This window comes from Branchiostoma floridae, chromosome 6 (assembly GCF_000003815.2).
Source record: "Branchiostoma floridae strain S238N-H82 chromosome 6, Bfl_VNyyK, whole genome shotgun sequence".
Taxonomy (NCBI): Eukaryota; Metazoa; Chordata; class Leptocardii; order Amphioxiformes; family Branchiostomatidae; genus Branchiostoma; species Branchiostoma floridae.
In genome coordinates, this window is record NC_049984.1 from 18528033 (window position 1) to 18551126 (window position 23094).

General features: G+C 41.3%; 1 protein-coding gene across 3 annotated transcripts; it reads left to right on the top strand.

The window, feature by feature from the left end:
• The first annotated feature begins 64 nt into the window (after positions 1 to 64).
• LOC118417956 (NEDD4-like E3 ubiquitin-protein ligase WWP2) lies at positions 65 to 22986 on the top strand. Of its 3 annotated transcripts, XM_035823720.1 has the most exons (26): positions 65 to 229; positions 6848 to 6950; positions 7159 to 7226; positions 7795 to 7945; positions 8373 to 8497; positions 8987 to 9145; positions 9799 to 9930; positions 10643 to 10780; positions 11293 to 11532; positions 11887 to 11959; positions 12082 to 12177; positions 12746 to 12975; positions 13648 to 13729; positions 14501 to 14545; positions 14868 to 15002; positions 15120 to 15201; positions 15322 to 15393; positions 15603 to 15691; positions 15863 to 16022; positions 16506 to 16639; positions 17135 to 17293; positions 18663 to 18765; positions 18916 to 19020; positions 19635 to 19731; positions 19999 to 20071; positions 20222 to 22986. In XM_035823720.1, the coding sequence occupies exons 3-26, from the start codon at positions 7181 to 7183 to the stop codon at positions 20319 to 20321; spliced, it is 2826 nt and encodes a 941-aa protein (XP_035679613.1). In that variant the 5' UTR covers positions 65 to 229; positions 6848 to 6950; positions 7159 to 7180; the 3' UTR covers positions 20322 to 22986. The 3 variants fall into 3 exon arrangements, with proteins under 3 accessions (XP_035679613.1, XP_035679614.1, XP_035679615.1); XM_035823721.1 differs by lacking the exon at positions 14501 to 14545; XM_035823722.1 differs by lacking the exon at positions 9799 to 9930.
• The last annotated feature ends 108 nt before the right edge of the window (positions 22987 to 23094 follow it).

Consider the following 23094-nt stretch of genomic DNA (forward strand, 5'->3'; position numbering starts at 1 on the left):
TTTGATGAGTTTTGCCCATGAACTTGGCGGAATCCGCGGCTGAAATATCGTACCTGGTGCCAAGCTACCGTCTGACGTGACGTCATGACCAACTCTCACGTGACCAGGCCGGGCCCCGATGGTATGGCGGAAATAAACGTCGTCTGAGCAAAGAGGACCATTACTTTCTCACAGGATTATACCCCTTTCACGACGCCAGGGGATTAACAGAGCACCATAATCAACAGAGGTAAGCTTCTAAATGTATATATGGTTACGCTTTTGTAGATTATGATTCCGTAGGTGTCCGATTCGGCCTATTTTTTTTGTTCAGACGTCTGACCATTCTTTCCAAAATGGCCGACGTCCAGGCGTAGCCAGTCCCCGATGCTCCTTTTGGTAGCAGAACCAGGGACAAAAGACACGGCGAGCCAGATCTAACACTGTAGAAGACACACCTGGTAGTATAAACAGAGAGAGATGTTGTATAGTAGTATAAAGCACTTGACTGATGCCCTAACGCGGATGACACAAGCTCCAAACTTCATGTTTTGTGGCGTAGAAGTGACTGGTGCGTTCCTTCGTGTTTCAACCAAAATTTATGCCGCGAGACATCCACCATGGTAGCAACAAACTTCCCTGGTGCCACGCTGCTGTTGTGGAATGTTTCTAATGTAAAGATTATCACCCTGAAGCATAGAAAATCACATTTCAACATTGTGTTGCTTAATATGGTGTTGTTAACACTTGGATCAGTAAGAATGTAGGGTCAGTTCACTTGTGAAGTGTGAAAACTTGGGTTTGTGGAGGACCATGTTTGGGGAGTTGTAACGTGATAAGTCTCAGCACCTCTGACACACTGCACATGGTGTTGACAGAAAGACTGCCCATATAAGAATTAAGTGTAATAATTTTGATGCATAATTTTTGCAAATAAACTGTTATGTGGACAAGTAAACAGTTAAATACAAGCTTCAGATGTGACAAATAACTTGATACATAATGTGTAACCAATTGTGTTTTGTGCAAAGTCTGTTGTACATTATCTGCATAAACTTGCTTACATGAATGAAATCTTCTGAAGACCTTTACTCTGTTGATGAAATGATCTGGTCGGTCAATGATTGCACCATAGCCATCATTGCATGTTTCTGAGTAATGTCAAGGAAAGGTTGCATCAAAAGTTAAAAAACAGACATAATTTGTCACTTTTTTACTGACTATGGATCTTATGTCATAAACGTGTGATAATCACAGACAATAACATTTAATGATGATGTGCATGATTTCAAAGACCTCTGTAATCTTTAATGACTTTATATTACATTGTTTCTCCCCATATTTTTGATATACCAGAATAAAATACACAAATTGCTAGTACTATAGGTTGTATACCTACAAAGACCACACATTCAACCGTGGGATTTCAACTCATTCAAGCATAAAAAAATATTATTAGAAGGGTGTGAGAGACACAACATCAACATGAAGCATGGTCATTGAATTTTAGTGAATAGCAATCATATAGCATGGTTGGTGCATAGTAGAGGACAACTCTCACTCGGAAAACCTAACCCTTAACCTCATGTTTGCTAGGAGGGCCAGCAAAATATAGCAGTATCCTCTTTTGACGTAATGACAAATAAGAAGAACAATACTTTCTGTCAAGGCCGTTTAATTGTCATATCATCTGTCTTTCTTTTCAGAGGGAGGGAAGTCAAGTTTGCAATTCTGTCAATAAGATTCTTGTGGGAGAATTTATACACGTATGATGCATCACTCTTCATGGGTTTTAAGAATAAGTTAATAAACGTAATGCCGATGATAGCTAATTATATGTATTTGATTTAATGATGTATAATGAAATAAATCCAGTCATTGACTAATGATTGAGTAAAGGACAAGGAGATAACTTATATTTCAAGTTACCAGGATGTGGCTTGTCATGGTTGTTGTGATATATTTACACAAAACTTAACGACTTACAAGGTACGCATGACATCATTTGGGATACATTTGTAATGGCCGCAGTCCTGTATTCCCTAGTGCAAAGGAGATGACATTGATAAAAGTATCAATATTTAAGCTCTAGATTGATTCCAAATCATCTAACTTGGTGTTGATCCATACTTTAAATGAAATGCCCATATTACATGCATTTTGTTTTTTCTACCACTACAAATTGTCCATAGTATAATTGTCCCAAGTACGCATGTAGGTTTTTATTTTGGAAATAAAAATTTGTAAAGCTTCAGGTTTCTGTGTAAACTAAAAGACTTTGTGTAAACATGTAGCTTGATTTCCATTAAGTTTTATTTTACCGACAACAAAAACCGGCAAGTGTGTAGTTATATGGCTTTATTGACATAGTCAATCCACAGTCATGTGACAAGGAGTCAAATATTTTAAAATTGATAGTTGATTTTAATAATTCTAGCATTCAATATAGGAAGTGGCTACTGCGTTAACTAGTATTAAAGAGTGTATTAGTACTAAAGGTGCAATTATTTTCTTGTACGTGTAGAAACAAGTTAAATTCACATCATTTTATGACACTTATCCAGTAATTTGAAATTACATAGCGCCTTTCAAATTCACTCCCTGTTAAACTCTTTCCAGACAAAGCCCATGATATTGCTAGCATCAGCAACAAGTCAAATAAAATTCATGCACACGTTTTCACTCGATAAGAGGTGCAGATATATATATGAAATGGCAAGCAAGGTAGTACATGTACAAGTATGAATCAATGATGCAGACATTTTGCCCTGTATTTATTGATCATTTCAGCCTACAGACTCACTTCCAATTTGGAAGCTCACTTTTTTTCCTTCTGAACTTGGTGATCTGCAACTATATTTTCAAAGAACAGGTGCCAAAACACTTCATTTTTACTTAACTCCCTTGGGGATGAAGTAATTTACTTCATCCCCATGGGAGAGATGCATTGTTTTGTGGATTTATTGTGTGTGTTTGTGTGTGTGCCTCCAAAACATGGTTACCCTTTGTTGGCTAAAATTGCTTTCAAATGTCAAAATGAAATTATCATACATAGATGCAATGATCTTGATTACTTTCTAGTGTGGTAGCCACGAGATTGGTAACGATAGTAACATGGCCAGCTTTTCAATCCTGTTGTCTGATTACTAAAGTCAATCTTGATAAGAAAAATGTACAAAGGTTGGTATAGGTGACTTTTTAGGTGTTTTGTGGTAAATAGCCAGTTTGTAAGAAAACCTGGCTAGTATGTTTGGTCTAGATTTTAACAGGTAACAGGTAAATATTAGTTGTACTTTTGTGTACCCAAAATTGGAAGCCGTGTACCTTATGTTTGACTGTAGGTGCACCTTTGCACCTATTAGTGTAAGATAACATGAAGATACAATGTACTATTGTATAATCTTGATATCTTAGTAAGTGTCATGAGAAATTTGTTGTACAAAATTGTTGAAAAATTTGAAGTTAGCTGTTTAATTTCAAGTTCAGGTCCTGAAGATGTGGTGGTACTTAGTACTTAGGTTTTACTAGCTTATTTCAAAATTTTCTCACCATCTGAATTCATGCAGGAATTCGTTATGATGGAATGCATTAAGTTATGTAACAATGCATTAAGTTATGTAGCAAAGAAGGACCCTTTATGTAGGTCATATGGGGTCAAGTGCTAATGTGTCAGCTAGGTACAGTAACAGAATATAGATTCTGAATTTTGCTGCTATGCACAATATTAGTTGGCATCCCATGTTGTCCTTTAGGAGGGATGTAAAGCTCTTAGTCCTATGTAATTGTTTGTCTTTGAGGTAAAACTTGAACATGTTAAAGAATCCATGCTTCTTGTTGAAAGTAAGGGTGTATGCTCTCTAAATATTTTGATATAATTTTCTGTGACAAAGGGCAATGAACTTGCTGCCATCAATATATGAGCTACTCGACACTATAAATTTCCAGGGTATACGCAACAAAACTGCTGATCTAGCAGCATGCTTAGACCAGCATTCTCCAGATATTATACTAGGCTCAGAAACACATCTAAATGACTCAGTTGGCAGTAGTGAACTTTTCCCCCCAGACTATACCGTCATAAGGAAAGACAGAGAACTGGGGAGAAAGGGAGGGGGTGTTCTCCTTGCCTACAAGAACGACTTGATAGTTACACATAGATTAGATCTAGACACTGAGTGTGAAACGGTATGGGCAACCTTGGAGATCCAAGGAGCCAAACCGATTACAATTGGTTCTTGTTACAGATCTCATACTTATGCAAAAGACATTGACTTTGTAGATAAACTGAGAGCCTCATTAAACAAGATCAAACCACAAGGTGGCCAAGTATGGCTAGGGGGGGATCTCAATTTCCCTGGTATAGACTGGAACAACTTAAGTGTGAGCCCAAGCGCTCCCTATAGTGCACTTTCTAAACATTTTTTAGAGTTAACACATGACTTTGGGCTCGAACAGGTTGTGGATCAACCAACCCGTCTCAATAACACCCTTGATCTTTTCTTAACTAATAATTCATCACTTGTTGAAACTTGTTCTCTGATCCCAGGTATAGGGGACCATGATGGCATCCCAGTTATTACTGTTAATGTTAAACCTAAGAAAATCAAACAAAGCCCCAGGCGTGTTTCACTTTGGAAAAAAGCTGATGAAACCGCCATAAGAACTGAGCTACAGGATTACAGTAATAATTTAGCCAAACGGAACATTGACAACTGCACAACAGAAGAGCTTTATAATGAATTTGTGGACAAAATCAAGATAGTGATGGACAAATATGTCCCATCCAAAACTATTAACAATAATAATTTTTCACCTTGGATTAACAACAAGGTTAGGAAAATACATAAGAAAAAACAGCGAGCCTACAACTCTTACCGTAAAAACCCAACAACCGAGAACTTGACTAAATTCCGCACTATTCGCAAACGAGCAAAAAAGACTACCAGACAAAACTACCGTAAATATGTAAATTCTATATGTTCTGATTCCCCCAAGAAGTTTTGGTCGCACATCAAACACTTAAAACAGGATACAACTGGGATCCCTAGTCTTAAGCAGAAAGGAAAGCTAGAAACAGATAACAGAAACAAAGCTAACATCCTTAACAACCAATTCAGCTCTGTCTTTACACGAGAGGATGAACACATGCCCCACCTCCCCCGTAGTTCTATCCCCACTATGCCCGACTTTTCCATCAACGTAAACGGAGTCACCAAACTCCTAAAAGATCTGAATCCACACAAAGCAAGTGGACCAGACGGCCTGCCAACAAGGATCCTCAAACTAGCAGCTGCTGAGTTAGCCCCTGCTCTGACTATTATTTGTCAGAAATCACTTGAAACTGGCCAAATCCCTTCCCCATGGCTACATGCCAATATCTCTCCCATCTTTAAAAAGGGGGACAGGACTGATCCTGCAAATTACCGTCCTGTTTCTCTCACATGTGTTTGTAGTAAGGTTATGGAGCACATAGTGCAATCACAGATGATGGATCATTTTGACAAATACTCTATATTATCTGACAAGCAGCATGGGTTTAGGAAAAAGCGTTCATGTGAAACCCAACTTATTTTAACTACAACTGACTTAGCCCATTCTTTAGATACCAGGTCGCAAACAGATATGATTATAACCGACTTCGCAAAAGCTTTTGACAAAGTTCCTCATGATCGCTTACTCCTAAAACTCCAAAATTATGGTATTAGGGGTAAGGTTCTCCACTGGATTTCTAATTTCCTCAAAAATCGTAAACAAAGAGTGGTAGTTGGAGGAGAGCACTCAGAGTGGGCAGAGGTAGTCTCTGGAGTGCCCCAGGGCACTGTGCTCGGACCACTACTGTTCTTAGTGTACATTAACGACTTAACCGACAACCTCAACTCTAACATCCGTCTCTTTGCGGATGACTGCGTCATTTACAGGGAGATAAACAGTGACAGAGATCACACCCTCTTACAAGAGGACATCAATACATTAGATACATGGCAAAACACATGGCAGATGAAATTACACCCGGACAAATGTTTTGTTATGCGTTATACCCACAAACGTAAACCTAAACTCTACGACTACAAATTAGGAAGTCATGTTCTAGCCGAGACTAACAACCACAAATACTTAGGAGTCACACTCAACAACCAGCTCTCTTGGTCACAACACATACAGTACAGTGCTTCCAAGGCTAACAAGACGTTAGGCTTTGTGAGACGCAATCTTTATAACTGCCCCAAATCAGTCAAAACAAATGCATATACATCCCTTGTTAGACCGCATTTAGAGTATTCCAGCGCTGCCTGGGATCCATACCACAAAGAGCACATTGCTAAGTTAGAGTCCGTTCAAAAAAGAGCGGCCAGATTTGTCACAAATTCATATCATAGTTATGATAGTGTCACCAAACTTGTCTCTGATTTGGGGTGGGACACTTTACGCAACAGAAGGACAGCAAATAGATTAACAATTTTACAGAAAGCAAGACACCACAAAGTAGCCCTACCGGTCGAAACTCATCTAAAGCCTGTACCGCGCCAATCGCGACACTCAAACCCAAATTCTTACAAGGCTCTACCTTTTCACAAAGACTGCTACAAACATTCCTTCTTCCCACAAACCGTGAGAGATTGGAACTCCCTACCGTACGAGGTCACGGAGATCACAGACGCTCCAAAGTTCAAGGAGGCAGTTCTCCAACGCCTCAGGGAACATTAAGGCGCAGCACTCCCCCTGGACGCTTTGCCCCAACTGAGGGGCGTTGTCCAGTACCCAATCAAGATCAAGATCAAGAAGACACAAGAGGTGGATCACTCATTTTACCTATTGAGCGTAGAATTCATGTTAATGCTCTACTGTAACCTCATGTATGTTTCTGCAGTTTTGCTGTACTGTGGCCCGGCAGTCATGCCTCCCACAACCTGATCATCAAACTTGACTTCAACCACACAACCAGAAGGGCAACCCACTACAACATAGCAAAGGTACCATAATCCTTGTAGTTCCAATGTATAGTCCTTGTACTAGCTCAACTATGATATTCAAGGTATACTGTGTAGCCCCTTTTCAATGTTACACTTATCTAAATTTGTTGCAAATTTTTAATCAATTCGTTAGCATTCAGACAGTGTACGTCATCATGACAATTGATCCCACAGTTGTGTAAAGTCCATTGTTACCAATCTCCATTAGGCCCAGTAAGCAGACTCAGAAGATGTCGGATGCGCAGAACCCATCTTTTTCCCAGCTCCAGGTGACAAGTGAGTAGTGTGTTTCTGGAGTTTTATAGTAATATACAGTAAAGGAAATATTTAACTGGTGTAACAGCCAAGTTAGTACAATGATCACCTATTCACGACTGTTCAGTTGGTGTGAGTTCATATTTGAATATAGCTACATTTGTACATTCCATTTTTCCCAAACTTTATGTTGATTGTGCAAGTATAAAATATTTTGTGCAAGCAGTTTCTTTTCTCACCTGCACCTGTGTACCTTTACCAAAATAATATAATTTGGACCTTGACAGTAAATGAGTAATAGTAGACTAGCCCCCTGCTATAGTAATTGCACAAAGTGATGTGGCACAAGAGCTATTAAAATGGAGATGAACTTTTTGTTATGAATGGTTGTGATATATTGTGGCAGTCACACGAGAGTAATAGTACAAGGTTTATGGGAAAATGTGAAGAAATATGATATAATTGGTAGTCAAAGTGCATCCCTACTTGGGTATGTCTATGGGGCTTGACTTTAAGCCTCTGACTTGTGGCTATATAACTATAGTATAAGGGGTTGTAGATCACTTATTACCTTCTGTCTGTTTGTCAGTCACCTCAGCCAAACTGAAGGATGTCGGAGGCGGCTGGTTTGCCAGTAAGCCTGATCCTTACGTGGAGCTCAGCGTGGATGGACAGCCTCCCAGGAAGACTGAGGTGGTCAAGAAAACTCTTACTCCTACCTGGAATGAACACTTCACTGTGTAAGTCTCTGAACCAACTGAAGCTCTGTTTCCCACATTTTGAGAGCCAAATCTTATAGTCATCATCATGATTTTGAGGGCTCTGAAAAATGTCTTGAAAAACTGAAAAAGCCAGATCTCATAGTGGTCATCATGATTTAGAGGGCTCTGAAAATATCCCGAAAAACTAATAAAACAATGGATATTTCACATCTTTTTAAATGGGCAACTTGCATCCTTTTCTTAAAGTTTTTTTTGCATTGTTAAGGAAGGTCAATATGAAGATATATTACATATAGACATCTTTGGATACAGTTGGAGATGAACAATGCAAAAAGGTAATCCAGTTAAAAATACCCATGTAGCAAGAAAGCAAGAATGTCAAACAGTCAATGTTAAGTAAATGAAATGCACAAATGACTCAGGTATTATTTCTTTGCTGTTGCAGATTGGTGACTCCTTACAGCAAACTCGAGCTCAGTGTCTTCAACCACTTCAACCTAAAGACAGACGTCTTGATGGGGAGGCTACATCTTGACCTGTACCCTGTTCTAAGGGATAACAGTGGGAAATGTAAGTCTTCAAAGTGCATCCCAATGCTTGAATCAAACCTACTGTTAGCCTGTCCACTTCACCAACGGCCTTCTGCATACAGCATAATATAGAAGAGAGAGTGTTGAGTAAAAGCATGCATATAGCAAATTGCAAAACCATACTATCTTTAATGAAAAGGAACACACATTTTCCTTTGTGTTGAGTTGTACAATGTATATTTGGCATCAAGTTGTGTTGCCAGTATCCACATGCTAGACTTTTGAGCCATGATTTCTTTTCTGCAGTTTCAGTATTTATCTGGAAATTATGTACTATAATTTGGCATTTAAGCCCTATTCGGATTCACGTATGTATTTTCATCTAGTAGTAGGCATCCGTCCACCTTGATAGATAATGGCAGTTTTCTGCATGGAATTAAGGCAGTTGACAGCATGTTCTATGGCTTGTATTGTCATGTGTATGTATTTAAATCTCTTAACTGTGAATCCATTGTTTTGTCTCCCCCAGTGACTAACCTGGAGTTAAAAAAAGACTTGCAGCTGAACGTGAAGAATGTTCAGGTCCGTGCCGGTGACCTGCAGCTCGTGCTGGATGGGATGAATGTCAACATGGAGCACTACCAGGGCCGCTTCCAGCACATGGCTAACGGCACAGCTGCCTCAGCTGGTAAACATTTCAACCTTTCTATAGCAGAAGCTTCAATTTTAGAGAAACCAAAGGTTTTACCTGTACTTGTTTTGATAGCACAAGGTTGTAGGAATCTCCTAAGTTAGATCTTAACAGAACCTCTTTGTCTGCCAATAAGTCTATACCATATTGTTGGGAAAACATTCAGGATAGGTAAAGAATTTGAATATTGACATATCTTGGAACCTCCTCCTAGTTTTGTTACCTTCTTGCATCACCACACCTTGCCTAAGATGCTGTACCCTTCCCCCTTGCTTTTGCTTTTCCAAAACCGTTGCTGTTCTTCTCTTTGCTGTCCTTGCAGGAGCCTTCCTTAAGAGCCCATGTGTGACACCTTGCCTCTGTGCTATATATTCCCTGCTGCTCCTTACCCTTCCAAGCCCTGACCATTGCTGTTCTCCCTGCTGTTTGCACCCCCTTCCTACTTCTATATTCCTTTAGCAGGCTGTTCTGTACCCTGTCGATACCCCCCTTTCTACCTAGCCAAGATATCTGACTACTCAGCTCTTCAACTTGCTGTTTGTACCCCCTCTTGTATCCGTATCCGACACAACAGAGTTCTGACTGCTCTGCTCTTTTCTGTGTGTGTGTGTCTCTCTCTTTCCCTGCTGCTGTTGGGAACGTGTGTTTAGCCCCTCCCTCTGCAGCGGGGGATGAATCTGTAGCCCCCTCCTCCGATTCCACAGATGAAACCCCTAGTTCTAGGGGTCATAGGTTACTCTCATCTAGACCCATCAGGCCTAGGTCTCTTCTCTCACTCTTTGGTAAGTTTATGGTCTGAAGGTCCTGCTAGATATTTATTAAACGCATCTGGAGAACACATAAGCTTTCTACCTTGAGAAAAAACTATGTGTGCGTTTAGTCCCCCTTGCAGTAACTTCCCTTGCTATTTCCAATGGGTCTTTAGTAATGTGTATTGGAAATATGTAGCATACAGTGTCTTGCTTTGACATAAGATGTGTTCACCTTGGGAAGGTGGTAATGGTGATGTATAAGCTTTAATCGATTTCTTTAGTCCCTATAGTGATATTGATAGAGTCTTGGTTTTATGGACACATATGCAGCTAGATTGCTTTGTACAAATAGAAAACTAACTGCTTTTGTGCTAGTTGCCGGGCAAAAGTTTGCATCACAATGCCATCATGTCCCAAATTTCATAGCACTCTGCTGAAAGCTTAACATTCAACTCATTCATGAGTGTACTAAAAAGTTTCTTTTTGTAACAGTTGCTTAGTTAGAGAGCTTGCTTCTTGCTAATTTTCATTCCTCCACTTGGTTTCATGTATGTTAATGTAGATTTGTAGAGATAGTTGCTATCTTAAAATGTTTCAAATTTGCATTGACCAATGTTCATTCTAAGACAGTGCTGAAAACATTTGGAGTTGTGTTAGTTCTTGAGAGATTTTACTGAAGGTGCAAAGTTTCTACCCAATACCCTTTATAGTGCTAATGACTGTGTTTTTTTTTCGACTTCAGGCACTCCAGAGCGCAGCAGACAACATGTAAACGGGGAAGTGTCCCGGGGACAGGGTGATGCCTCCACACCCACCAGCCAGCAGAACGGCCCGTCCAGCAATACGTCCACCCCCAACACCAGACACCCTGAGCAGCCAGGTGGGCCACACTCCTGTCTTCTTGGTCTCCTGTCTTCATGGTTTCTGTACTTGTCTACTAATGCACAATGTATGAGGAGTATGTGTACCTATCTGTATGACCATGAGTAGGTGTGTTCTTGTGTTTGTCTCACAACAATGGCACAGGCAGGGTTTAACAAGTTTTCTAAAATTCACTTGTCCTATCGGGCAAGTACATACAAGACTTACTTCCCCGTAACATTTCTCTTGCCTGAAATTTAAAAATATCTTTCTTTCTATTTTCAATTCCAGTAATAAAATTCTTTTACTATTGTCACTTTTTTTCTATGATGAATAATGCTTGATGCCATGACTAAAAAGTAACAAGTACATGTAAATCGAAATCTTACTCATCATAAAATCTTACTTGCCCGATTGGGCAAGTGGGGTAGGTCGTGCACTTGCCCGATCAGCACTTTCACTTGCCTGGGACAACTGGGCTAGTGGACCTGACCAACCATGACAGAAATCTACTGTTTTTGCCTTCTCCAGGTGCGAGATCTCGCGCTGGCCGCCCGGCCCCATCTCCCCCGTCCGCCGATCTGTCGTCACAAGCCAGTTCCCAGCCGCCGCCGCCCCTGCCCAGCAGATCGGGGGCTGCTGCAGCAGCTGTCGCTGGAGCATCCGCAGGAGCCAGCAACTCCCCGCAGCCCAGCGGCAGACAGCAGGGCAAACCGCCAAGTGCCGGCCAGTCCCCACAGCAAAACCCCCCTCCCAGTGGCCCTCCTCCCGGTCAGTATAGTGGAACTCAAGTTGTCAAATCTTTTTGCTCTTTTGTTTAACAAGTAACATTGACTATCATAATTCCACCAGGAGTCATAATACCGGCACCTCAAAAAACGTTAGTATAGAGGTCTTCCCAAGATTGTCTTGAACACTGAATGTTAGATATCCTAAGTGTAATACAATTCAGATTTTAGGTGTTGAAGGCAATCTTGAGAAGGCCTCTATGACAACATTTTTTGAGGTGGCGGTATAATGACACCTGGTAGAATTATGCAAATGCATGTTAAATGATAGGTTTGGTGTATATGATGTGTGTTTTTGATACTTGTATTAAACTCCCCTGATTTCTCTGATTCCTAGATGCGAGCGACACTTCCAACACCACACCCCAGAATGGGCCAACACCAGCAGGGCAGGAGCCACTCCCTCCTGGGTGAGTGGGCATTGCATATCCCCAACATTTTTAACGTTGAACATATCAGTGTCACTTACATACAAGTAACATTTGTGTATCAGTGACAATGACAACTGTTTGTTTGTTTGTCTGTTGTTTAGGTGGGAGACAAGGATAGACCCCCACGGCAGACCGTACTATGTGGACCACACCACCAGAACTACCACTTGGGAGAGGCCACAGCCCTTGCCACCGGGGTCAGTAACAGTTCTTAAGCCATCCTACTGCTTCACACTGTAACCTGCACTTATCTATTACAAGAGAGTTACTTTAGCCGGGATTGAGTCAAGGCACCAGAATCTTTACCAGAGATCTAGTCAGCATCCGCCCATGAATTTTGCAGCTGGGGACAGACAAAAAGCTTGCTCATTCCGTCCTCTGTGACGGACAAAAATTGGCATGTAAAGATATGGACATGAAACAAATGAAATTTTACAAAGATGTCCAGAAATTTGGCACGGATGCCATTGAACCAAGCTGAGTCTACTCTACCAGCAAATTTGCCCCTCAAAGTGCAGGAAATAGCCTTTCAGGTGGTCTTACTCTTAGAATTAACAATTTTCCCAGACCCACCAAGGACCGTCAAGCGGAAGGCTCCAGCGCTTGACAGGATTTCAATTCAAAATACAGGGGATGGAAAAAAAATTCAGGCTGGCTAGAACAATGAGCTTTGCCTTTTTCCTATTTTCCACTTTGGAGAATATGCCACTACATGGCTTTGAGACCACATTTATCTAATGAAGATGCCCTTTCATGATACTGTAGCTGGGAACGGCGTGTGGACCCCCGGGGTAGAGTCTATTATGTGGACCACAACACACGTACCACCACGTGGCAGCGCCCCACGGTGGACACGGTGCGGAACTACGAGCAGTGGCAGCAGTACCGTACGCAGCACCAGTCAGCCGCCATGCAGCAGTACCAGCAGCGATTCCTCTGGCAGACCAACGCTGTAGCTGCTGACGACCCGCTGGGCCAGCTCCCTCCTGGCTGGGGTAAGCACACACACACTTACAGGGTTTAGACTACCCACACAACAAACAAACAAACAAACAATGCTGTGGCTGCTGACGACCCACTGGGCCAGCTCCCTCCTGGCTGGGGTAAGCACATGCACACTTACAGGGTTTAGACTACCCACACAACAAACTAACAAACAAACAAACCTGCAAAAACAACATGGCTATTTCACAGGCTCTAAAATTGTTAATCACATACAGGTAATAGAAAAGTATATTTCAAGTCGTGCTCCCTAGATTTTTGTTTATCACTCCCCACCCAAAAGCACAAGGGATTTTGTTCTTTCTTTGTTACAAATATGTCTGATGCTATATACAGTAGTAGTAGCCATTCTTCCATCTTTTCAAAGCGACCACCTGGCCATTCCGGTCACCTTTTGTCTGTCCCTTGGATTTTTCCCATTGACCTAAGCATTAAGAAATAGTGTATAGTGGCCACCTTTCCAATGCTGCCACGGCCACACAATTTCCGGTCCTGTACATACAGAAACACTGCCTATTGCGACCATTTTCTCCATAGTGGCCATCTGTCTATAGTGGCCACATTTCTCCAGTCCCTTGAGTGGCTGCTATAGACAGGTTTGACTGTACGTGCAGCCCCACACAGTTTATTTGGTTGATGTCCTTTCTTCTTTCCTTGTCCACCAGAGAAGAGAGAGCAGAATGGAAGGGTTTACTTTGTCAACCACAACACCAGAACAACTCAGTGGGAGGACCCCAGGACACAGGGGTAGGTGGATTAGTTATGGCTGCTGCTGTCCTCAACTCCATCCCCTCTCCCATACCTTAAGGAACCGTCTGAACCCAGGGGATTGAGAGCAATCTTGTCAAAACAACAAGTTGTTCATAGATCAAATGCCTAGAAAATGAGATTATCATCTTTTCCTGTATTCTTCTACAAAACAGTTGTGATTTCATATTTGAGGACATGCAGACCATATTTGATTCAGAAGAGTGAAAAACAAATCAAAACATTGATCTGTGCATTCTCCTACACAGAGATGTCCAACGGCGCCAGAAAACCGTCTCTTGTCTGTACCCTGCTATCTCAACCGTCACCATCAGTTCCTGACTGCCCTGCTTATAGATATTAATGAGCTCACCTTATATATGCGAGATCCCTTTTGAAAACTGAAAGACCTATTTTCTGATTGGCTGACAAGTGGTTTGTGGCGACGCCCACAGGAACTGATTGTGATGGTTGACATAGCAGAGTATTGACAAAAGGCAATTTGCTAGTGCCGTTGGATGTCTCTGCATAAAAGAATGTGATCTGTGAAGAGTGAAACATGTTGACTTACTGAGTGGAAAGGAACTCAAAGCTTGTTTAGTATTGTGTCATTGGGTTTTTAGCACTTCCCATCCTTTGCTGCATTTAGCCCAGTAGTATGTGTTGTCTGTGAAGAGAAGATAATGCCAAAAGCAAAAAAACTGTTATGCCATCCAGTTGAAGGATTTTGACATTTTGTATGCGTGTATTGCACGTTTTTGTTTCCTGAAGAAGTGCAGTTAACGGTGAGCCCCGCAGTGGTGCAACAGCTGAAGGGTGGGTATGGGGTTTCTAAAGGGTCTGTTTGGGGTTTGCCTAAGGGTGTAATAAGGGGTTTCCAAATGCCGCAGATGAGTTTGCATGTGATATTCAGAGTTTGTATTAGTCACAGGTTTCTGTAAGTTTTAAAAGTTGTGTGCCCCAATTTCTTACTTGATCTTAGGTCCCATGTTAGATGTCCTTTAGTCTGTTCTTTGATAAATGAGAATTGTGTGAACAAGAAACTTTGCATAGCGGTAAAAGATGTTGTAATCATCACATCCACTCTAAGGATCTTGACGTTTTGTTTGTGTGTTTTGCACGTTTTTGTTTCCTGAAGAAGTGCGGTAAACGAGGAGCCCCTGCCCGAGGGCTGGGAGATGAGATACACAGCGGAGGGTGTCAGGTACTTTGTGGACCACAACACACGGACAACCACATTCCAGGACCCCAGGAGTGGTGCAACAGCCAAAGGGTCAGTATGGGGTTTCATCAAGAACCTTCAAGATCTCCAACATTTACAACGTTTCTTCACAGTTGTCAATCTTACAATGGAAGCCCCTAACAGCTTAACCTTTTCTACCCCCTTCAGACCCAAAGGAGCATACGGAGTGCCCATTGCCTATGAGAGAAGTTTCAGATGGAAATTGGGACAATTCAGGTATCTCTGTCAGGTACGTGGACCAAACATTGTTAATACAGTTCCTATCCGTATCAATTGATGATCCATTTTACAGACCTCATATGTCATATTGATGAAGTGGCATTTATTGTGGTCCCACATTTTCTTACAGTCCAATGCGCTGCCTAGCCACGTCAAGATTAGTGTGTCCAGGCAAACTGTCTTCGAAGATTCCTTCCACCAGGTAAGTTGTAGATTAAGCTGTGCATATCTTAATTCGTGTGTATAACCAATTTTAGAATGTTGGTGTAACAGAAATTGGTAATTGTAGATGTGTGAATGTATTTTTGAATCGTTTTTTCAATCCTTTGTTAAAAAAACACTTTTCGCACACTGAATATGAGTGCAACCGTGCAATACCTTACCTCAAGACCTCACCTCTCGGTGTTTCAGATCATGCGGTTACAACCATTCGATCTGCGGAGGAGATTGTACATCATTTTCCGGGGGGAGGAAGGATTGGACTACGGTGGAATAGCAAGGTTTGCAGAAAGAATATCTTGCAATAACAGTTGTAGATTTGGCATTTTAAGTGAAATATTTAGAAAGCAAAACTATGTTTCAAGCTCTTATGAGTGATTCCTAAGGCTGTTTACTTGTTTATGGGGGCTGATCTGTGATAATGAACACTTTGTTTACTTGTTTGTTTGTAGGGAGTGGTTCTTCATGTTGTCCCACGAGGTGTTGAACCCCATGTACTGCCTGTTTGAGTACGCCAGCAAGAATAACTACAGTCTGCAGATCAACCCGGCCTCTTCAGTCAACCCCGACCACCTCATGTACTTCAGGTTCATCGGCAGGTTTATAGCCATGGTACGCTTTCCTCTTATTAAGAGGAAGTTGTTTTTAGGGGGTTAGAGCAGTGTTCTAGCCAGCCTGACATTTTTTTCCATCCCCTGGATTTTGAACAGAAATCCTGTTGAGCGCCAGAGGCTTCTACAAGACAGTCCTAGGGGGTTCCAGAAAAATTTTGAAATCTGAGACCCTCTGCATTTTGAGGAGAAAATTTTGCTGGTATGGTAGACTCAGCTTGGTTCAATGGCATCTGTGCTGAATTTCTGAAGATCTTTGCAAAATTTCTTTTGTTTATATAATTTACATGCCAGAATGGGCAGAATTTTTGTCAAAGGACGGAAGGGCGAATGCTGGCTAGAACCCCTGGGTAGAGGGATAATCGTATTTGCTTGTACATTGTCTTCTCTATAAATTGCAGGTGTGTTTTTTGTGGCCTACTGTGGCTCCAGAAAGCAATGATTACGTTGTTAGATGTCTGAGGTTGTCGGTTTTTGCCCGCAGGCGTTGTACCATGGGAAGTTCATCGACAACGGCTTCACGCTGCCCTTCTACAAGCAGATGTTGAGCAAGAAGCTGACAATGAAGGACCTGGAGTCTGTGGACCCCGAGTTCTACAACTCCCTGCAGTTCATCAAGTGGGTGGCTTGTGCATTCAAAAGGAATTCTGGCTGTACAGTTATGTGTGGTTAGGCCTAGGAAACAAAATGTTGTGTTTCCTGTTTCCGTACCTACCCTTAAAAAACTGCCGACCCTAGACTTTTTTTTGTGGGCAGCGGAGTTGCATAGCACTCAGAACTTTTATGCAGCCTGCTTCCTATTGACGTAAAAACACTGCTTGTTCTATCTAATGAAGGATAGATATATCTACTATGCACAAAATTAAAGTTTGACATTGAAAGACAAGTGTCCTCATGCATATCAGTTTACTTTGTTTAACTGTATTCTAATATGCCATACTAGATAATCCCTACCTACCGAAACTAATTTTTTCAGGACTGAAACAGGAAACATAACATTTTTTTTCTTTGGCCTCCTTCTCCTGTTATGTACTTTATTGACTTTTCTTCTCCAAGCATGCCATTTTGATGGGTGAAATTATGAATTAGGTGTTAATCTTGTTCTTTATTCAGGGAAAATGACATTGATGAGCTGGACATGGAGCTGTACTTCTGTGCAGACTTTGAGGTGCTGGGTAAGATCACGACGGTAGATCTCAAAGAGGACGGGTCAAACATCCGAGTGACTGAGGAGAACAAGGACGAGTACATCATACTCATGGTTAACTGGAGGTAAAGATCCGTACAAAAATTTTGAATGAATGAAGACCTTTATTGCACATATATACCCACTAGGTTAAGAACAGGTCACAACAAAATGATAGTTGAGAAATGCATAGAATATTTACAATGTTGTCAACAAACGCACGGGTCATATACTACTAGGTGAATTCGACTGGTTGCTTCAGTTGTGGCCTAGCAATCTAAAGGTCTAAGTTTTTAACCCCTTGCAGGTCCAATGGACCGATCCCAATCGAACGTATATCGAACAAATAGAACAAGGTGGAACCCGTATTCTAATTCGAACACCTCCGTCAAAAACAGCCCCAGTTGAACAGAAATGGCCAAAGAAAAAATGCTCAGCTATTCTTTGTTGAAGACTACAAGTATAGGTATTGTGGGACGGAGAGCCACTGCATAGCATTACATTGATGGTGGGCAGGTTGCACGCGTAGAGCAGGGTATTTATAAGACACGGGACTCTGCACTGGCAGACTTTGTAGAAGTGTCCCATTAGTTGGTGCGTAGTACAAGCTCCCTCTCCACGAGTGCCTGAGCTGCTTTCTTCTTGATTTCGTTTTTATCATGAGCATGAATGCAGCTGTTCTGCATGCAACGAACGCAGCAGAAACCCTGTCACAGATATATGTACCCTGGTTTTCACGTGCATCGACCGTATGTCAGAAACCGGGCACTCTTGCCCACCAGCAAGGTAATAATATGCGGTGCCTCCCGCTTTGACTGAAATTATAACGCCCTTACCACAACTATATCAGCCCCCTCCCCAGATGACTGTACCCAGTGGATATAGTCTTCAACAAAGAAGTCAGCGCATTTTTTTCCGGCCTGGTCTGAGAGGATTTCAGGGTCAAAAAATCTAAACAGAAGTCAGTCGTTATTATCAGCTAAACAGCGGCGGCGGCCAGTTCTGTCCGACAAGCGCTGTTTTTGACGGAGGTGTTCGAAAAGGAACGGGATCGAACAGGGGGCAGGGTTTTGGGATCGGTCCATTGTTGTGTGCTGAGAAAGCTAGGCACTTAACATCAAATTCCACACTTGACTCATGTCAAAAGGTGCACCTAACTTTGACTATTGCGCTGAGACGTAAAGAGCCACAGGATAAAAAACAGTTGAAAACTGATTTTGAGTGATAGCCTTTTGCTTCAGTTGCATCCTCACAGTCTTAAGTTTTTATCTTCTCGCGGGTCTGATTGTTGTGTGCTGTCTGAGAAAGCTAGGCACTTAACATCAAATTCCACACTTGACTCCGGTCAAAAGGGGCACCTACTGAGGTGAAATGTTAATAGCCACAGGATAAAACAGCTGCCTTTAAGAGTTGTTAAAGATAACAGATTACAGAAGATGACAATTTTGCCTGCAGGTTCCAGCGTGGTGTGGAGGAACAAACCAAGGCCTTCCTGGACGGCTTCAACGATGTCGTCCCACTGCAGTGGCTGCAGTACTTCGACGAGAGGGAACTTGAGGTAGGGGACGCTGATATACATTCATGCAAAACTAAAAGGCCTTGATAAGAACTTGGTAAAATTTCTTGCACCATTCTGAGCAGGATATTATTATTAAAGAATTACATGAAAAACTTGTCTCTGATTATGTCTCTTTTTTTCGAACCCCAGTTGATGCTGTGTGGCATGCAGGAGTTTGACATTAATGACTGGCAGAGGAACACCATCTACAGACACTACGCACGCAACAGCAAGCAGGTCCAGTGGTTCTGGCAGGTGGGTGGGGCCTCTTAATGTTGTTACAGCAACGGTTGTCATGGGGACAACAAGGGGTGGGTACAGGGACAGCAAATTCAGGTCCAGGTATGGTCCAAGTCCAGATGACCAGGTCTGGACCTGAACCTGGAAAACTTGTGAATGGGCACTACTCAAAACAATGGTCAATATCGCTACAAAGGAATGTGTTTGGTGGAGTATCCGACTTCTACTGGCATTTGAAAATCCTATCTTCGTGTGACCAACACTAACTGCCAAGTTTGGCCGTAGAAGCTTTCTAAAAATGACCATCAACTCTCCTATACTTCGCTCTTGTTACCTGTGGACTGGTAAGCCCCAAAACTTGCGGACGCCTACTGGTATAATCTGTTCAATTTCTAGTCAGTTCAAAATCTGGCCCACAGATTTTTTTCAGGACCGTTTTTTCTGGACTTGTCCAACAAAAAACGGTTTTGTACGGGAACACCGTACCGGTGCCCACCCCTAGTGACAACCCATCATCTTTACAGGCAGAATTGCCATATTTGACATGAAGAAAGATGGCAATTAGGTCAAATGATATCATGATTATGTATTCTCAAACCATGGCTTACTGTTGTGACTATAATTTGCAGTATGTGAAAGAACTGGACAACGAGAAACGTGCCCGACTCTTACAGTTTGTGACGGGCACGTGCAGGCTACCTGTGGGAGGATTTGCAGAGTTAATGGGTATGTTTACTTCCTGCTACATACCACATTTCAGCATTGCTACATTACCAAATATTTAGATGTAATATACAGTGTATTAGATTTGGCACGCGAGTCGGAAAGATATATCAAACAGGACTTTGCATCTGTCAACTTGACATACTCTTGTCTCAGTTTTAAGTTTTTACCTTGCATCTCTTGCTCTGCATATGATACTTTAACTGGTATACTTGCTACGTTAAGTCCACTCATAAGGAATTAGATGAAAAGTTTTTTTTTTTCTTACAGGGAGCAATGGTCCCCAGAGGTTTTGTATAGAGAAGGTCGGAAAGGAAACCTGGCTACCGCGCAGCCACACATGGTGAGTAGAGCCTATATCAACTATTTAAAGTATCAAATGGTAGGTTTGAAGTGATACAGACATACTGAGGTTGTAAGAAAATTGGTGCTATAGGAAGAGGACAAAAGAGAACAAAATGACACCAACAATCCATGCTTTTCTCCTGCGTAGTTTTAACCGCCTGGACTTGCCGCCGTACAAGAGCTACGAGCAGCTGGTAGAGAAGCTGAATTACGCCATCGAGGAGACGGAAGGCTTCGGACAGGAATAAGGACGGGCCAGGGAAACCTTCCAGCCTGCTGTCCTGCCATTCAACCATAGCTGGGCCATTTGGAGTCTTTGGTTTTCTGCATGGCCCACCTGGGCCAAGTCTAAACCATTTTTACCTGCTCTAGGTTGATCCAGAATCAAGCATGATGTCTGAAAGTGCACCAAATTTTCAGAAAATTATGTATCGCAAAATAGGCAAGCTGATGATACCAAATCATAGAGAATAGCCATTTATTCCCAAGGATTCAAATGAGTATTTTCTTTATTTTGGGGATGGGGAAGGCTTTTAAATGTAAATGTAGCTGAATGCCATCTTATTAATGTGTTAGGAGTAAGTAATGAAGACTCTTTGTTTCCAATGAACAGATCTTATGTTGAATAAGGAAGTATGTGCAAAACTAGTACCTGTCCAATCATGTTAATTTCCTGCATAGCAGGCACAAGTAGGGGACGACAGTTCATTCAACTAAAGTAGGAATGGACGATTGATTAGCAAAAGGGTAAGGTTTGATCCTTGGTTAAGCTTGAATTAGGCTTCTGTGTCATGAGGTAGTAAATGTAGCAAATCCATACCAATTTTTTCAAGACCAATCTGAACTTGTGTTAGGAACTACCATGCCTTTTAACCCTGGTCACTCTTTCAGTAGCTCCTTGTTTCAAATTCCCGTGTGTAATATTTTTTCTAGATGAACAGTAAAATCTCTCGTAATGTTACATGCAATGAATGTGCTCCCTTTGTATATTATATTTCATAAGTTTTATCATTATAGGTATATTTGACTTTACAAATTTGTAAGATTCTTCAAATTTCCGTTGTCTACACAAATCTTAAGTGGCCAGGGTTATTAAACCTTCTCAATACTGAGGTAGCCTTTTTAGCACTACAGTTGTATTGGTTACAGAGTTAGGCTACAAGGAGAGGGTTAGAAATTGCACAAGGCATACAGCAGAGAGCATAGCAACCCTGTCAGCACCCATTTTGTATGTTGTGTAAAAAGTTGGTGGCAGGCTATCAGCCACCAGAAGCCATGAGCAGACTGGTATGTACATAAATCAGATTTTTTTCCTCCCTGCTTGGTGAATGTTGTATGAAAGATTTATGATTCTCAATTCCATGTTGATTCTTTTTTTTGCTGAGAATTGTGACTTTGATAAAACTGTGTCAATCTCGCAGTTTTTTTCTGGCGTGAAGGAAAGTCAAATCGTCTTTTCTGCACGGACAAGTTCCAAAGTGTAATGGGGTCTGCAGAGATGCACATAACCAGCCAGATATGTAGTATAAACACTTACAACTGGCCAGTGCCTATTGTAGACACTCCATGATCAGGCCATTATCAGTCCTTTGGTAATCCAATAACCAGACTGAGTGTGAAGAGATCTTGATTTAGACTATTGTATATTGAGCATGGGCACCTCTCGGCTACTACCCAGTTGAGTAAAAATGAAGCAGCAACTTCCTTCAAAACCAAACTGTAAAATGGTATATAGTGAGACAGTCAATTTGTCCACACACTGAATGCCTTCATTTGCAAATAGCAAATCTCTTTGTATGACATGTGAAGATCTTATTATTTCAGCGTTAATTATGAGTACATTATAAGTCTCCCACTTCCTCTATATGTGAAGAGTTTTTGGCAATCTGCAATCTGCTTTGTACAAATACATGTAAATTTAATGTCATCCAAGCTGACTAGAGCCTGGCAACTGTGAAAGGGAAGGAAAGATTTAAGTTAGCAATTTTCCAAGTGGATGATTTTACTAACATTATAGTTAAAAAAAGAAATCCTTATGTAATGTAAATACTGTTATATTAGTCTGGGAGGGGAATACCTGTGATTTTGTTGTTTGTGTATGACCGCTGCTACTATTTTTATCAGGTGTGTATTTATACAGATATCGCCCTTCCCTCCTGGTTCGATATCGCCTATATGGAAGGCGATACATGTACCACAAGAATACTGTATTTTCAGTGCACAATTGTAAATGCCAAGCTTCTCTAGACTACTGTCAAATCCTAGTATTGTCTCCAATGTGTGTTTGCAGGGTCCATCAAAAACTGATACAGACGTTTTGAGATGGAAAAAGTCACTCCAACTGAAAGGAAATATTTCCTTCATTTGCAGGGTATTCACTTTTTAATAAACTTCAAATTCTGTTGATGTGATCTGAATTTGAATGAAGGCAGGCCATCCCTGCATTACTCTATTTCGTGTCGTTTGCAGGAATCAAAATTTATGACGCCATTAGATTGTCATTTAATTTCAGATGATTCCTCTATTCGTATAGATTCAGGCAGTTTAAATCATCAGCATCTGTTTGATCAGAAAACTGTTTTTTTGTGACCCTGTAGTATACACTTTGGCTTCTGCAAGACAGCTGCCCATGTTGGATTGAATTTCTTTGATAGGTATTCCGATACAGCAAAAGCCACTAACACAGCAACCATTAGAGCATCTTCTGTGATTTATTTTCATCTTAATCAGTTGTGGATGTGGAGTACTTTTCAACTGTCATTCGGAATGCCTATCTTGAATGTACATGTAAGTTTGTCTCCAATCTTTGCTATCCCAGCATAGACCTCCCACACACTAATGTACAGGTCTGTCTTCCTCTTGTCATCCTCAAACGAGTCTCTTTTCCAATAAATTGCTGATTTTATTATGAAACAGTCTGTGTGTTTCTTTATTCGTCATAATAGTTATAAGGGGGATGTAGTCTTTAACATGTTACAATCAAAAGTAACTTTCAGTAAAATTAAATGTTAATGGCCATGT